Here is a 16,186-nt window from a genome sequence, read left to right on the forward strand (position 1 = left end):
TGAGCATTCTCAGTGTCCATGGAATACAGCCAGTGGCGTAGCGTGGGGGGTGCAGGGGGGGCCGGCCGCACCGGGCGCAACATCTGGGGGTTAGGGTTAGGGGGCGCAAATCCACGGGTTAGGGGGTGCAAATTACTTGCCTTGCCCCGGGTGCCGACAACCCACACTACGCCACTGAATACAGCGACTCTTTCAGCACATGAATCTAGAAAGCCTTAGAATCGCTGAGTTGACAAAGACTTGTGGTTGTTGTTTTTTGCAGCTGAATTCCAAGCTCTCTGCAGCAGTGGGATCGGCATCACAGCTGACGGAAGAGGTAAGTTTCGAGGAAAGTGACCCCCACCCCACCCTTCAGCAGCTTGTGGGGGGTTCTGCAAGGCTGGGGCCTCTGCAGAAACTCAGTCCTGATGGTGTTTCATTGGGACGCAGTCTTAAAATCCGTGGTCCCAACTCAGTCCGCGAACGAAAGCACTGGACCGCCTGTAATTGATCATTTTCGCTCTGATTCGCATAAATATGGTCTTACAGTCATACAGACGCTTCGGGTTGCGCGATTTCAGGTTGCGCACTGTGCCGAACCCAGAAGTACAGGAACGGGTTACTTCTGGGTTTCAGCGCATGCACAGAAGCACTAAATCACACTTTGTGCATGCGCAGAAGCGTCAAATCTTAACTTACGCATGCGCAGATGCAGCGCTGAAGGTTGCAAACGTGCTTCCAGCACGGATCACGTTCGCAACCCAAGCGTCCGCTATATTATAATAATAATATAATAATAATAATTTATTATTTATACCCCGCCCATCTGGCTGAGTCTCCCCAGCCACTCTGGGCGGCTCCCAATCAAGTATTAAAAACAATACAGTGTTAAATGTTAAAAACTTCCCTAAACAGGACTGCCTTCAGATGTCTTTTAAAGATAGGATAGCTACTTATTTCCACATCTGAAGGGAGGGCGTTCCACAGGGCGGGTGCCACTACCGAGAAGGCCCTCTGTCTGGTTCCCTGTAACCTCACTTCTCGCAATGAGGGAACCGCCAGAAGGCCCTCGGCGCTGGATCTCAGTGTCCGGGCAGAACAATTGGGGTGGAGACGCTCCTTCAGGTATACAGGACTGAGGCCGTTTAGGGCTTTAAAGCTCAACACTTTGAATTGTGCTCGGAAACGTCCTGTGAGCCAATGAAGATCTTTCAGGACCGGTGTTATATGGTCTTGGCGGCCGCTCCCAGTCACCAGTCTAGCTGCTGTATTCTGGATTAGTTGCAGTTTCCAGGTCATCTTCAAAGGCAGCCCCACATAGAATTATTAATTCCCAAATCCCCCCTCTTGTGTCCAGATATCAACGAGTGCGCTTTGAACCCGGACATCTGCCCCAATGGGATGTGCGAGAATCTACGGGGAAGTTATCGCTGCATCTGCAACCTGGGCTACGAGTCAGACCCCACGGGCAAAAACTGTGTGGGTGAGTGATTTCGCGGGGTCGTGGAGGGCTCTCAGGGGGCCGTCTAGAGATCGACGTAACCTCGAAACACATGCACAGAGAAGCCTGTGGCATGCGCAGTTCGAGCTGTGAAACGGAACCGCTGTGGAGCTAGTTCATACAGCAACAATGTTTTGTGTTGTGTAGGCTCCTAGGATGTAAGTCCAGGGCCCTGCCTGCTCCCTAAAACATCCCTGGTTTGCTCCTTTCTATATATATAGGGTGGGTTCCTTCTATATAAAGGCACACAGGTGGCGCTGTGGCTTAAACCACAGAGCCTAGGACTTGCTGATCAGAAGGTCGGCGGTTCGAATCCCCGCGACGGGGTGAGCTCCCGTTGCTCGGTCCCTGCTCCTGTCCACCTAGCAGTTCGAAAGCACCTCAAAGTGCAAGTAGATCAATAGGTACCACTCTGGCGGGAAGGTAAACGGCGTTTCCATGCACTGCTCTGGTTCGCCAGAAGCGGCTCAGTCATGCTGGCCACATGACCCAGAAGCTGCACACCGGCTCCCTCGGCCAGTAAAGCAAGATGAGCACTGCAACCCCAGAGTCGGTCGCGACTGGACCTAATGGTCAGGGGTCCCTTTACCCTTTACCTATATATAGCGTGCCTACATTCTGCATAGACCTGCTGCATGGCAACATCGGCAAATGGCTTGAGATACCTGTTAGGTCCATAAATGACCATATAGCATATATTCAACACAAAAAACAGTGGCAATTTGTTGTTGAGAAAGGACAGCTGGACATAGAAAGGGCCCCATTACCTTCAATGGCTTAGGGCCCCATCAAACATGAATCCGGCCTGGGCGCTGGGTGCTGTAACCCGGCCGGCCTCCATGCGCAGCTCACACTCGTGCGACTTTCTCTCCAGATGTGGACGAGTGTGCCGTCAACCGACTGCTGTGTGACAACGGCCTGTGCCGCAACACCCCAGGGAGCTACAGCTGCAGCTGCCCCAAGGGGTTTGTCTTCCGGACTGAGACGGACACCTGCGAGGGTAAGTGTTTGTGCCCGGTGCCGGCAAGAAAGGGAGCGGATCTCTGTTGTCGGTAAAACTGGCTCTTTCATTAAGGTTTTAGCGCCAGCCAAGCTGGCACCTTTGCCTGTCCTTTGAGAAGTTGGGATGTTGTCGAACGTCCCGTGGCTTCCCAGGAGGGAGAGGCTGATTTCAGGATCTGTGCGGGATAAATTCAGCAAGGTTCTAGCCGCGGCGACTGAATTATCTCTCCTTCCAGATATCAACGAGTGCACCTCCAACCCGTGTATTAACGGCATATGCAGGAATAATGCCGGCTCTTTTGCCTGCGAATGCTCCCCAGGAAGCAAACTGGATTCCAGCGGGACCATCTGTGTCGGTAAAGAGCCTCTCTTTTTTCGTAATATTTTAAAATTGATTTTCATACCTTTTAACAAATTCAATTCAGTTTCGGTGTGATACGCCCTTTGCCTTTCTACTTCCTATACTTACTTCCATGACGTTTCTGTTCTGCTTCTGTTCAAATCCCTTTATCCTTATATGTCCTTAAATTCCTTAAAGTGGGAGGGATACACAGGGAAATGCAAAAAAATAATAACAGCAAAAAGCAAATCGGAAGAGGAAGAATAGCAAAAAAAAAAAAAATGCATTATAATGGGGAAATTCACACCGAAATGCAAAGAATAAATATAATAGTGAAATACAAATTATTATTATTATTATTACAACATTTCTTTATTTACTTATGTATTTATTTATTTATTTATTTATACATACCCTGCTCATTTGGCTGGGTTTCCCAACAGACTATTAAAAACACGACAAAACAGTTTCCGGGTCACCTTCAAAGGTAGCCCCACATAGAGCGCAAAGTGCATTATATTGAGGAAATTCACACTGAAATGTAATCGTAAAATGCAATCTGTCTATCTATCTGTCATATGTCTAGCTATCTATCTATATCTATATCTATCTATCTATCTATCATCTATCTATCTATCTATCTATCATCTATCTATCTATCATCTATCTATCTATCTATCTATCTATCTATCTATCTATCTATCTATCATCTCTCTCTATCTATCATCTCTATCTATCTATCTATCTATCTATCTATCTATCTATCATCTATCTATCATCTATCTATCTATCTATCTATCACCTACCTACCTACCTACCTACCTACCTACCTACCTATCATAGCAACAACAGCAACAACAAACGCCATCTGACTCAGCTGTTCTGCTTTCCTCCGCTAGACAGTATGAAAGGGACTTGCTGGCTGAACATCCAGGAAGGCCGCTGCGAAGTCAACATCAATGGTGCCACGCTGAAGTCTGAGTGCTGCGCCACCCTGGGCGCTGCCTGGGGCAGTCCGTGCGAACGCTGCGAGATTGGTAAATCCAAACGCCCTGCTTTGGAACTGGCCAAATTGCAGCATGCAAAGGGGTGTTGGTCTCCCAAGCACCTTTGGATCTCCAAGTTTACTCAAATTGCAGTTTACTCCGAGTTTACTCAAAACTGTGTGAAATACTTGATTTAATAAGCCAAGATAAGGACAATATATAATTGGCTGAACCAGCTCACTGTATCAAGTTTGTGTGTATAGGCACAAAAAGTCATCAGATAATAATGGCAAAATTGACAGAACTGCTGTTGATCTGGATTCTTATCTCATTATACATGACTAAGCCATTTCTCACCTTCTCACCCCTTGCCTTTTCCTGTAAGACCTATTGCAGTCGTTAAGAGTCGTCAACAGGCTCATCTCAGCTATCTGCCAATCTCCCATTCCCACCACCCTTCTGAGTAATACCCCTCCCCACCTTCTCACTATATAGAAGGATCTGGCAACTTCTGTTTCAGTGTATCTGAAGAAGTGTGCATGCACACGAAAGCTCATACCAAGAACTAACTTAGTTGGTCTTTAAGGTGCTACAGGAAGGAATTTTTTTATTTTGACTATGGCAGACCAACACGGCTACCTATCTGTAACTGCTGCTGTTGATCTGTTTGCCAACTTATTTATTGGAATACTGCCCTTAAGTACCCATGGCACTTAGCAAAAATTATAAACAAAACAATGCAAAATCACAACAAAAAATAAAAATTTAAAGCTTATTAGTTCCACATGGAGAAGTTGGGTTCACTGTTCACACAGTTTGTGATATTTTGGCATCTGAATTAACAACCTCTGGTAAAAAAACAAAACACTTTGGCTGCAATCAGCTTAGTGTTAGTGGTGCACTGGCCAAATTGCAGTGTGCAAGGGGTCTTGGTCTCCAAAGCACCTTTGGGTCTCCGAGTTTGGCAAAGTCTCGTGGTTCTCAGGCTGCTATCTCACTTTCTTTTTTTGCCACAGACACCACCTGTCCGAGGGGTTACGCCAGGATGAAGGGGGTCTCCTGCGAAGGTATGGGGCGCTCTGACAGCTCGTATCCTGGGGGGGCCTACCGAGGAAACCCCAATCCCCTCCCCACGAAAGAGGAGCGTCCTTGTGTCTTTGATAGCTCCTCCCTTGAATTTGCCCTGCTCAGGGGCAACATACCGTATTTTTTGCTGTATAAGACTCACTTTTCCCCTCCTAAAAAGTAGGGGGGAATGTGTGTGCGTCTTACGGAGCGAACACAGGCTGCGCAGCTATCCCAGAAGCCGAAACAGCAAGAGGGATTGCTGCTTTCACTTCGCAGCGATCCCTCTTGCTGTTCCAGCTTCTGAGATTCAGAATATTTGTTTTCTTGTTTTCCTCCTCCAAAAACTAGGTACGTCTTGTGGTCTAGTGCGTCTTATAGAGCGAAAAATACGGTAATTTTGGACAAGGCAATGTGAGCCTGCCTGCCTCAACACAGCAGCCAGGTCTTTAGACTTGCCACTTTATCATCTGCGGGTGACGTGGGTGGCGCTGTGATCTAAACCACCAAGCCTCTTGGGCAGTGGTCAGCAAACTTTTTCAGCAGGGGGCCGGTCCACTGTACCTCAGACCTTGTGGGGGGCCGGACTATATTTTGGGGAAAAATATATATGAATGAATTCCTATGCCCCACAAATAACCCAGAGATGCGATGGGGTGAGCTCCTGTTGCTCTGTCCCAGCTCCTGCCAACCTAACAGAAAGCATGCGAGTGCAAGTAGATAAATAGGTACCACTGCGGCGGGAAGGTAAACGGCGTTTCCGTGCGCTCTGGTTTCCATCACGGTGTCCCGTTGTGCCAGAAGCGGTTTAGTCCTGCTGTCCACATGACCCGGAAAGCTATCTGCAGACAAACGCCAGCTCCCTCAGCCTGAAAGCGAGATGAGCGCCACAACCCCATAGTCGCCTTTGGCTGGACTTAACCGCCCAGGGGCATAGCTGTCAACGTTTCCCTTTTTTTAAAGGGAAATTCCCTTATTCCGAATAGGATTCCTCGCAAGAAAAGGGAAAAGTTGAGAGCTATGCCCTTTACCTTACCATCTGTGAAATGGGTGTTCTGAGGAACTGTGTGTTTCCAAAGGAGGGTTTTTGTGCTTTGAGGGTGCAGAACCCACCTGTGTTTTGTGCTCAGGATCTGCTGGCCTTTTCTTAGACCCCAAAATGGATATTTTGCCGCTAATCCCCCCTTCCAGTCCCCACCCGCTGACTAACAGACCCTGCAACGACCCTCACGACGTTTTTCTGTTCCCAGATGTGAACGAATGCGAGGTTTTCCCGGGGGTCTGTTCCAACGGCCATTGCGTGAACACAGTTGGGTCCTTCCGTTGCGATTGTCCCGAAGGCTTGACGCTGGACGGCTCTGGCAGGACGTGCGTTGGTGAGGATGGAGAAGAGGAATGAGCCATGCGGGCTCCCGGTTCCCCTTTCCCCGCGTTCCCCATGACATCCTTATTTCTCATCTTCCATGGGAAGGACCTTGCTACGTCTCGGGGGTGGGGAGAGCCCCCGTGCGAAACACGGAGGCAAAGCGATACACTTTAAAGCCCTAAATGGCCTCGGTCCAGTATACCTGAGGGAGCGTCTCCACCCCCATCGTTCAGCCTGGACACTGAGGTCCAGCTCTGAGGGCCTTCTGGCGGTTCCCTCCCTGGGAGAAATGAGGTTAACGGAATCAGGCAGAGGGCCTTCTCGGTGATGGCACCCGCCCTGTGGAACGCCCTCCCGTCAAATGTCAAGGAAATAAACAACTATCTGAGTTCTAGAAGACATCTGAAGGCAGCCTTGATTAGGGAAGCTTTTAATGTTTAATAGACTATTGTATTTTAATATTCTGTTGAAAGCTGCCCAGAGTGGCTGGGGAAACCCAGCCAGATGAGCGGGGTATGTATAAATAAATACAGTGGTACCTCGATTTAAGTACTTAATTCGTTCTGGAGGTCTGTTCTTAAGCTGAAACTGTTCTTAACCTGAAACACCACTTTAGCTAATGGGGCCTCCTGCTGCCGCCGCGCCGCCGGAGCACGATTTCTGTTCTCATCCTGAAGCAAAGTTCTTAACCCAAGGTACTATTTCTGGGTTAGCGGAGTCTGTAACCTGAAGCATATGTAACCCAAAGCGTACATAACATGAGGTACCACTGTACTAATAATTTATTATTTATACCCCGCCCATCTGGCTGGGTTCCCCAGAGACTCTGGGAGGCTCCCAATAGATACAATATTAAAAACATGATTAAAAAAATAATCAAGCATAAAAAACTTCCCTCAACAGGGCTGCCTTCAGATGTCTTCTAAAAGTCAGATATAGCTGTTTATTCCCTTGACATCTGATGGGAGGGCGTTCCACAGGGCGGGCGCCACCACCGAGAAGGCCCTCTGCCTTCTAACAACTTTTAAAAAGCTCTACAACTTTGCCAAAAAAAATCCAAACTCAACAACTGTTGTGTCTGGATTTTCCTGTGTGTGTGTGTGTGTGTGTGTGTGTGTAGAGAGAGAGAGAACCTCTTAGAGGTTTCATTTATCGTTTTAAGCGGCATACGAATTTTGTTAGGCTGAATCAATCAATCAATCAATCAATCAATCAATGTCTCCTCTTAATCTTCTCAAGAGGAGCCCATTCCCAGGGTTGCACCCAGCTAAATTCTGCTCAGAGTAGACCAGCAGACCTCCGCCAGCCATGTCCCTTAATTTTGATGGCTCTGCTCAGGCTACGATTAGCGTGGCACGCAGCCGCCAGCCGCTAGCAAAACCTTCGAGATGGCTTCTTCCTCGCTGCCCCCCGCTGACCTTCGCCTTTCCTTCCCCAGACGTGCGACTGGAGCAGTGCTACATGAAGTGGGCAGAAGACGAGTGCACGGCACCACTGCCGGGAAAATACCGCATTGACCTTTGCTGCTGCTCTGTCGGTGCGGCTTGGGGTTTTGACTGCGAGGAGTGCCCTAAGCCGGGCTCCGCTGAATACAAGGCCATCTGCCCAAGAGGACCTGGTTTTGCCAATCGGGGAGATGTCTTATCCGGGCGGCCTTTTTACAAAGGTGAGTTGGGGTGTGTGTGATGGAGAACATCGTCCCCAGGAGTGCAGAGGAGAGGGGCAAATCACAGTCTGGAACCCCTGGGCAGATGGTCCCCAAATAGACAAGTGTATAGACAACTTACTGGCATTCATTGCCGTTGCACCAGAGAAGCCTATGATGGAATGTAATTCCCAGATATTTGAATTTGAATACCTAGTGGATGGGTTTACCACCAAATACCCCGGGATGCGGGTGGCGCTGTGGGTTAAACCACAGAGCCTAGGACTTGCCGATCAGAAGGTCGGCGGTTCGAATCCCCGCAATGACGGGGTGAGCTCCCGTTGCTCGGTCCCTGCTCCTGCCAACCTAGCAGTTCAAAAAAAAGTCAAAGTGCAAGTAGATAAATAGGTACCGCTCCAGTGTTTCCGTGCGCTGCTCTGGTTCACCACAAGCGGCTTAGTCATGCTGGCCACATGACCTGGGAGCTAGCTGTGGACAAACTCCCTTGGCCAATAAAGCGAGATGAGCGCCACAACCCCAGAGTCGGTCACGACTGGACCTAATGGTCAGGGGTCCCTTTACCTTTACCTTTACTACAATCCACGGCTCCAGCCCTTCCCAGATTTAAAGCTGGCTGTCATATTGTCTCTTACAAGTACAAGTAGATAAATAGGTACCACTCCAGCAGGAAGGTAAACAGCGTTTCCGTGCGCTGCTCTGGTTCGCCAGAAGCGGCTTAGTCCTGCTGGCCACATGACCCAGAAGCTATACACTGGCTCCCTCGGTCAATAAAGCGAGATGAGCGCCACAACCCCAGAGTCACCTGCGACTGGACCTAATGGTCAGGGGTCCCTTTATCTTTAACACAAGGCTGAGGAACCTGTGGCCCTGTAGATGTTTCTGAGATCCGTTCATCTTCCAGCCGTCAAGGATGATGGGAGCTGGACCTTAGGTTCCCACTTCTGCCACCAATCAACTTCTCGGCAGGCTGCAATGAGAGCTTTTCTTTTTTGTCCCTCTAGATGTGAACGAGTGCAAGGTATTCTCCGGCCTCTGCACGCACGGGACCTGCCGCAACACCATCGGCAGCTTCCGGTGTCTCTGTGGCAATGGCTTTGCCCTGGACGCTGAAGAGAGAAACTGTACAGGTAAGCGGCATAGCTGTCAACCATCCCTTATTTGGCGGGAAAGTCCCTTATCCCAGCGCTGTGTCCCGCTGCTGTCCCTTATTGATGATGCCCCTTAAATTTCCCGGGTTTCAAAGGAAGCAGCTCCTCTCCCTCCCTCCCTGCCGGCCAGGGAGGAGGGAGGCTCCAGCTGTGTTGCTTGGCTGCGTTGCTCACCCAATAAGGAGTCTAAGAACGACTGGGGGGTGGAGCTTGCATGCCTTGTGCCGATCAAATCGCCTTTGCTCAGCGCTTCCCAGCGGAGAGGTGACGGTGGTTTTCCTTGCTGCATCCCCTTTGCCGGGTTGCTGCGCTGTGGGAACCACCGCTTGAGGCTTCGTTTGGCTGCTGGCTGGGCTTTCTGCCTTTGGCTCGGGGGGCTCAGAAGTTGAACATACCTGTGCTTGGAAAATCCCTTATTTTGGCTGCTGATCCCTTATTTTCGAGGCTGCTGGTCCCTTATTTTCAAATTGGTAAGTTGACAGCTATGGTAAGCGGGCCAGCGTAAATGCCCTTCTCAGAAGCCAGTCCCACTCTCGGACAGGGCTTCCCCCCCAGGGAGACTCGCTGTGCCCATGGTGCGACCTGAACCTCTCTTCCGCCCCTCGCAGATATCGACGAGTGCCGGATCTCGCCCGACCTGTGCGGCCACGGCTCCTGCGTCAACACACCTGGCAGCTTTGAGTGTGAATGCTTTGAGGGCTACGAGAGCGGGTTTATGATGATGAAGAACTGCATGGGTGAGACGGATTTGGGAAAGGGGTTGGGCCAAATGTGTTTTATCTGGAGCTCAGGAGGAGGCGATGCTCGTCCGAAACAGCGGCCGCGAGGGAGCATCCCGTTGCCTCTCCACGACCGCCGCTGCTGGCCTCCTCCCTTACGATACGATACTGTTAGATGGCTGTTGCGGTTGCTCGAGAGTAACCAGGCAGGACTCCAAACCTGTGCTTTACAGGTTTTATTTTGGTGCAAACTATTTACAGTGAGGGACATGGGTGGTGCTGTGGGTTAAACTTGCCGATCAGAAGGTCGGTGGTTCGAATCCCCGCAACGACGGGGTGAGCTCCCGTTGCTCGGTCCCTGCTCCTGCCAACCTAGCAGTTCGAAAGCCCGTCAAAGTGCAAGTAGATAAATAGGTACCACTCCGGCGGGAAGGTAAACGGCGTTTCCGTGCGCTGCTCTGGTTCGCCAGAAGCGGCTTAGTAATGCTGGCCACATGACCCGGAAGCTGTTTGCCGGCTCCCTTGGCCAGTAAAGCGAGATGAGCGCCACAACCCCAGAGTGAGCCACGACTGGACCTAATGGTCAGGGGTCCCTTTACCTTTATTTACAGTGGAGAGCCCCAAAGCTCATGTCTGGTTCAATCGCTAGCAGAATCCGGGAGTGGTCTTTTTTTTTACCTCCCCCAACATAAGAGCTTCTCCTTCCCTCTTTGCGCCTTAGGCTACCGTGCAGGATGGGCGATGGCAAGGGCGTGTTTCCCTCCTGTCCGTCTTGTCCAGGAGCAGTGTTAAGGCTCCCACACGCATCCTCTGGTCCTTGCACCTCTTCCCCACTAGAGGTGGGGCTTTCCTCCTCCGCGGAAGAGGAACTGCTTCGCAAGACTTTTGGAGGCTCCCTGTAACACAACTGCCCTTCTATTCAGTGGCGTAGCGTGGGTTGTCAGCACCCGGGGCAAGGCAAGTAATTTGCTCCCCCTAACCCGTGGATTTGCGCCCCCTAACCCATGGATTTGCTCCCCCTAACCCGTGGATTTGCTCCCCCTAACCCGTGGATTTGCGCCCCCTAACCCTAACCCCCAGATGTTGCGCCCGGTGCGGCCGGCCCCCCCTGCACCCCCCACGCTACGCCACTGCTTCTATTCCTCACCTCTGAGCCGATGGCAGTTCCCTGATACAATAAACTTTATTGTCATTGTCCCGTAAAGAACAACAAAATTGAAAAAATCTACATCAGACATTCGAAAACCCACAAGCCTGCCATCCCAGCTATCCCATTCTGATTAGCCCCCTAAAAATGCTGATCCCCCATAATTGAATACAATATACTCCCATAGAGACTACCTTACACTGCGTTTAAAACCAAAATCGCATTTAAACAGAAACTGTTTCTCAGGTGGCTAGTCCTAGTCTTTATAACCCTATACCTTCTTCCAGAAGGCAGAAGCTGAAAGAGATCATTTCCGGGGTGCGCACTATCCTGCACTATCTCTGCAGCTTTCTTATGGCACCTGGAAGCGTAGATTTGATCCAAGGTGGGAAGAGGGCACCCAATTATTCTCTCCGCAGTCTTTACAACCCTGGACAGCATTGTTTTTCCCCTGGCCGTGCAGCTCCCAAACCACACACACAGACCATAAGTTAATGCACTCTCCACAGTACAATGGTAAAATGCCATCAACAGAGATTATTTTTACGGGCGATTCTCAGAAAATATAACCTCTGCTGTGCTCTCTTCATCAGGTCTTTTCTGTTTTCTCCCCAGGCAGCTTGTGGCAGCTGCTGGGGAGCAGACAAGGAGGAGGTTGTGGGTGCTGAGATTCAGCCCTGCATGATGCGCCAGCCCTGAGAGGCGGGCAAAGGGCAGGGGAAAAAACCCAAAACCCTGTCCAGCTTTAGTAACCAACAGCTGCTTCGTTTGAGAAAGAGGGCTTGAGAAACAGGGGTGGGGAAATCCTGCGTGTTCTGTAATTTGCAGCTCCCACAGGGGAGCTGTAGAAAGACCGGGGTTGGTCAAGGTGTAGCCTTATTAGACTTTACCGATTAGTGGGCTCTGCGTTGCTCCCAGACGGAAGGAAGGAAGTCAAATGACACTGGGGTTGGTTCAGAAAAAGAGTTCTTTATTTCTGCTCTCCTGATAGCAGAAGAAAGGCACTTGCGTGGTCAGTCCACAGCAAGTCCAAAGAAAGGAGAAATTTCATGCAGTATATATATTCTCCAGGCACCCTCTCCTCCCTTCCCCAGGAGTGCAGACACGTCAGCTTGTACACGCAGGTTGTCATCACAGATGTTCCTGCTCCGGTACTCTTAACCAGAAAGGGGTTTTCCTTCCTATACTTCTGACCATAAAAGGGTATTCCTGTTCCTATACTCTTATCTTGGAGCAAGAGGTCACCAACTCCAAGAACACACTCTTGCACTGTTCCCGGACTAGGTCTGTGCATCAGAGTGTGGTAAGATAAGACCCAGACATGTCATCCCTACTCCACTGGAACAGCCAAGGTCGTCCATTGCCGTGACTGATAAAGGAGAGAGCTTTGTTTATACAGCTGTGTTCTTGTTATGCATTTGCTCAGCAGCTCAAGTTAATGCATTTTAGAAATGCTCTCTTGGAGAAAGAAGAAAAGCGGGGTTTTGGGTCCCATTTCAAACTGACTGCACAGAAACCCATTCCTTCAAAGGGAGCCGTGGACTCGAAAGAGGTTGAAAACCACAAGGCGATGCGTTTAGAGTCATTCTCTGCATACGGCGCACTGAACTTCTGGGTCTTTTTTCCTTCTTCCTTCTTTTCAGACATCGACGAATGCGAGAGGGACCCTCTGCTGTGCCGAGGAGGAGTCTGCGTCAACACCGATGGCAGCTTCGAGTGCCTTTGCCCCCCAGGGCACGAGCTCACCTCAGAGGGCAATGCCTGTGTGGGTAAGTTCACCAATCGGGGACTTCTGGACCCCCAAACTCAATTCCTTCTTAGAGCATTCTCCTTGGCCTATGGCCATTATCCGTGACTGAGGCTGATGGCTGCAGGAGCTCAATAACAACAACAACAACAATTTATTATTTATACCCTGCCCATCTGGCTGAGTTTCCCCAGCCACTCTGGGCGGCTCCCAACAGAATGTTTGTTGTTGTTTAGTTGTTTAGTCGTGTCCAACTCTTCATGACCCCATGGACCAGAGCACGCCAGGCACTCCTGTCTTCCACTGCCTCCCGCAGTTTGGTCAAACTCATGCTGGTAGCTTCGAGAACACTGTCCCACCATCTTGCCCTCTGTCGTCCCCTTCTCCTTGCACCCTCCATCTTTCCCAGCATCAGGGTCTTTTCCAGGGAGTCTTCCAGGGAGTTAACAGAATGTTAAAAATAACAATAATAAAGTGATAAGACATCAAACATGAAAAATTTCCCTAAACGGGGCTGCCTTCTGATGTCTTCTAAAAGTCAGATAGTTATGTATTTCCTTGACATCTAACAGAAGGGCGTTCCACAGGGCAGGTGCCATCACCGAGAAGGCCCTCTGCCTGGTTCCCTGTAACCTCACTTCTCGCAGGGAGGGAACCACCAGAAGGCCCTCGGAGCTGAACCTCAGTGTCTGGGCTGGATGATGGGTGTGGAGACACTTCTTCAGGTATACTGAGCCATTTAGGGGTTTAAAGGTCAGCACCAACACTTTGAATTGTGCTCGGAAGCCAATGGAAGCCAATGTAGGTCTTTCAGGACTGGTGTTATATGGTCTCAGCAGTGACTCCCAGTCCCCACCCTAGCTGCCACATTCTGGATTAGTTGTAGTTTCCGGGTCACCTTCCAAGGGAGCCCCATGGAGTGCGCATGGCAGTAGTCCAAGCAGGAGATAACCAGAGCATGCACCACTCTGGCGAGATAGTCCATGGGCAGGTAGGGTCTCATCCTGCGTACCAGATGGAGCTGGTAAACAGCTGCCCTGGACGCAGAATTGACCTGCACCTCCATGGACAGCTGTGAGTCCAAAATGACTCCCAGGCTGCGCACCTGGTCCTTCAGGGGCACAGTTGCCCCATTCATGGAGTCCTGCCTGCCCTCTGGAAGGCTATGCCCCCAGTTTCAGAAAAGGCAATCCCCCCTTTCAAGGAAAACTTTCCAGTTTCCAGACTCAGGGGAGGTGGTTGATAGCTCTGTCGGTGGAGAGGGAGACTCGAGTTCTACGTTTGGCCAAAGATTCCTTCGTTGCAGGGTATTATGTTACCGGAAAAATCCGAGGGCTCCCTTGGACAAAAACAAAGACACCAACCAGGATAACTTGGAGCAAAACAGCAGCCTGTAGGCTTGGCCTTTATTGAACTGTTGCAACAGGGTGTTTCCCTCACTTGCAGGAGAGAGGAAAGACGCAGAAAGATGGTGTGCAAGACCTTATAAAAACTTTTGAAATTCCCATCCTCTAGGTCAAGCCCACCCCCAGAAACATCATGCATAAAGGAGGGGTTGACATCATGCATACATTACAGAAAGGAGGGGTTGAGGGAGGAGTTGTGGAGCTAACCTGAGTATCTTGTCACCTGGCTGGTTCCTCCTTTCCCCCTCCCCATGAGTACTTTCCAGGTGACAGAGGGGAGTTTGCAGTTTCCTGCCCCCAGAGGGAAGAGCTGATCATTGTCCTTTGTTCCAGTCTGTGCTGAATCCACTCCCATATGCAAGTTCTTTGTGATCTTGATGGTCTTCTGTCTAGGACCATCAGGGTTGGCATAGCAACTGGGCAGGGCTCCTGTGGATGTGCTGGGATGGTGAAGGGATTATGGCGGACCAGAACCAAGCCACCCCCCATTGATAGTCCTTGTCATATGGAGTAAAACAAAAATGGAACAGTGCAATCTGATGTATGGTTGATTTTTCTATGAATTTATAACAGAAGTGTGGCATATGTAGTGTGTGAGTGTGAGTGTGTGAAGTTTGTACAAACTGAATGATTGGGGTGGGGGGTTCCTGCTACATTAACAACCCTTGGCCGTCCCTTCCAACTCTATGTCCTCGCATGCCCAGCTGCCCTCGTAAGATCTGCACAGCAATGTTATGAGACTGCCTCTTTTCTGTCCGATTCCTTCCTTGAACTTTCTCTTCCTTCTCCTCAGATATCAACGAATGCTCACTCAGCGACAATTTGTGCCGCAACGGACGCTGCGTCAACGTTATCGGGACCTACCAGTGCCTGTGCGACTCCGGGTTCCAGGCCACGCCGGACCGCCAAGGCTGTGTCGGTGAGATTCATGGTCGCTCGTCTCTGATACCCTAAGGCTTGGCCATAAAATGATGGGCATATTGGTGGGAGAGAGTTCAAATCTTTCTCAAGGAACAGGGGTTGCTTTGTGTGTGCTATCATGTTGCGTTCTGAGGCCAAAGGAAGGACTGGACCCTGATTAAAATAAGACACGTGGCTTTGACCATCAAGGCTCTCTGAGAAAGTGCGTACACTACACCCCTCACTAGGCCATTTTATTAGCAAAAGAATCCTTGACACAGTGCTCGTAAGAACCAATCAGATTTCCTTTGAGCATTCAAACAAACCTCAAGTGGGTACAAAGCTAAACTATAAACACTAGTTAGGCATGCATACTTTGGAGTAAATGAATGAAAACTAGAAAGGAGCGAATACAGCAACTCCGGAGGTCATATACAATCAGTACACATGATAAGAAGAATGGCCAGAAGGACAGTGACCATTATCACCTTAATGTGAAACCTGTTTCCTGGCCCTAAGATTAACATCCTAAGATCAATATATAAGAAAAGCTACATCGACGAAACTGCCCATTATCTTTGAGGACCCAGGATGCCTGCCTGTCTAAGTGTGTACGTGACTTGTGAAGAGAGAGAAATGGGCAGTAAAGGCAAAAGGGCATGAATGTAGAATCTTATGAGATTTAATCAGAAATTATCATCGATATATCAAACCCAGTCAACGCAATGCATTCATCGTGGACACGATGGCTTGATGTATATTTTATAATTCTTCATGGTAATCCCTTCTGATCCCTACACTATCATTCTCTCCTGTTTTTTGTTTGTTTGTTTGTTTGTTTGTTTGTTTGTTTGTTTGTTTTTTGCTTTGTTTTGCAAAATAAAATGAAACATGGAGCTGGTGATCATATGTGGATAGAAGCTGAACTGTCTTTATCAGGCATAAGCAAACTCCAGCCCTCCAGATGTTTGGGTCTACAATTCCCATCATCCCTGACCACTGGTCCTGTTAGCTAGGGATGATGGGAATTGTAGTCCTGATTATTCTTCCCCTTGCATTTGGAGATGGAATGGAGTGTTCTGGAGGGAGACGTGGCTGGCTGGCTGGCTCGCTGGTTGGAGTCCTCTACTGTATGTGGCAGTCTCCTCATGTCCTGGCAGCTGCTCTGTGCCTTCTAGCCTCCCTCTCAGCCTCCCCGAGTGCCCAGCCCCTGA

At 49.7% G+C, this 16,186-nt stretch overlaps 1 protein-coding gene across 3 annotated transcripts in view; it reads left to right on the plus strand.

The window, feature by feature from the left end:
• FBN3 (fibrillin 3) overlaps positions 1-16,186 on the plus strand; it is a 163,610-nt gene that overhangs the window by 85,533 nt on the left and 61,891 nt on the right. For all 3 annotated transcript variants that reach the window (XM_081177548.1, XM_081177550.1, XM_081177549.1), the window contains 12 exons: positions 263-316; positions 1,337-1,462; positions 2,355-2,480; positions 2,719-2,838; positions 3,722-3,859; positions 4,825-4,875; positions 6,124-6,249; positions 7,678-7,905; positions 8,907-9,032; positions 9,662-9,790; positions 12,563-12,688; positions 14,866-14,991. In XM_081177548.1, coding sequence (XP_081033674.1) covers positions 263-316; positions 1,337-1,462; positions 2,355-2,480; positions 2,719-2,838; positions 3,722-3,859; positions 4,825-4,875; positions 6,124-6,249; positions 7,678-7,905; positions 8,907-9,032; positions 9,662-9,790; positions 12,563-12,688; positions 14,866-14,991 — 1,476 coding nt within the window. The remainder of the gene's footprint in view (positions 1-262; positions 317-1,336; positions 1,463-2,354; positions 2,481-2,718; positions 2,839-3,721; positions 3,860-4,824; positions 4,876-6,123; positions 6,250-7,677; positions 7,906-8,906; positions 9,033-9,661; positions 9,791-12,562; positions 12,689-14,865; positions 14,992-16,186) is intronic.

Source organism: Podarcis bocagei (genome assembly GCF_964188305.1).
Source record: "Podarcis bocagei genome assembly, chromosome: 18".
Classification (NCBI taxonomy): domain Eukaryota; kingdom Metazoa; phylum Chordata; class Lepidosauria; order Squamata; family Lacertidae; genus Podarcis; species Podarcis bocagei.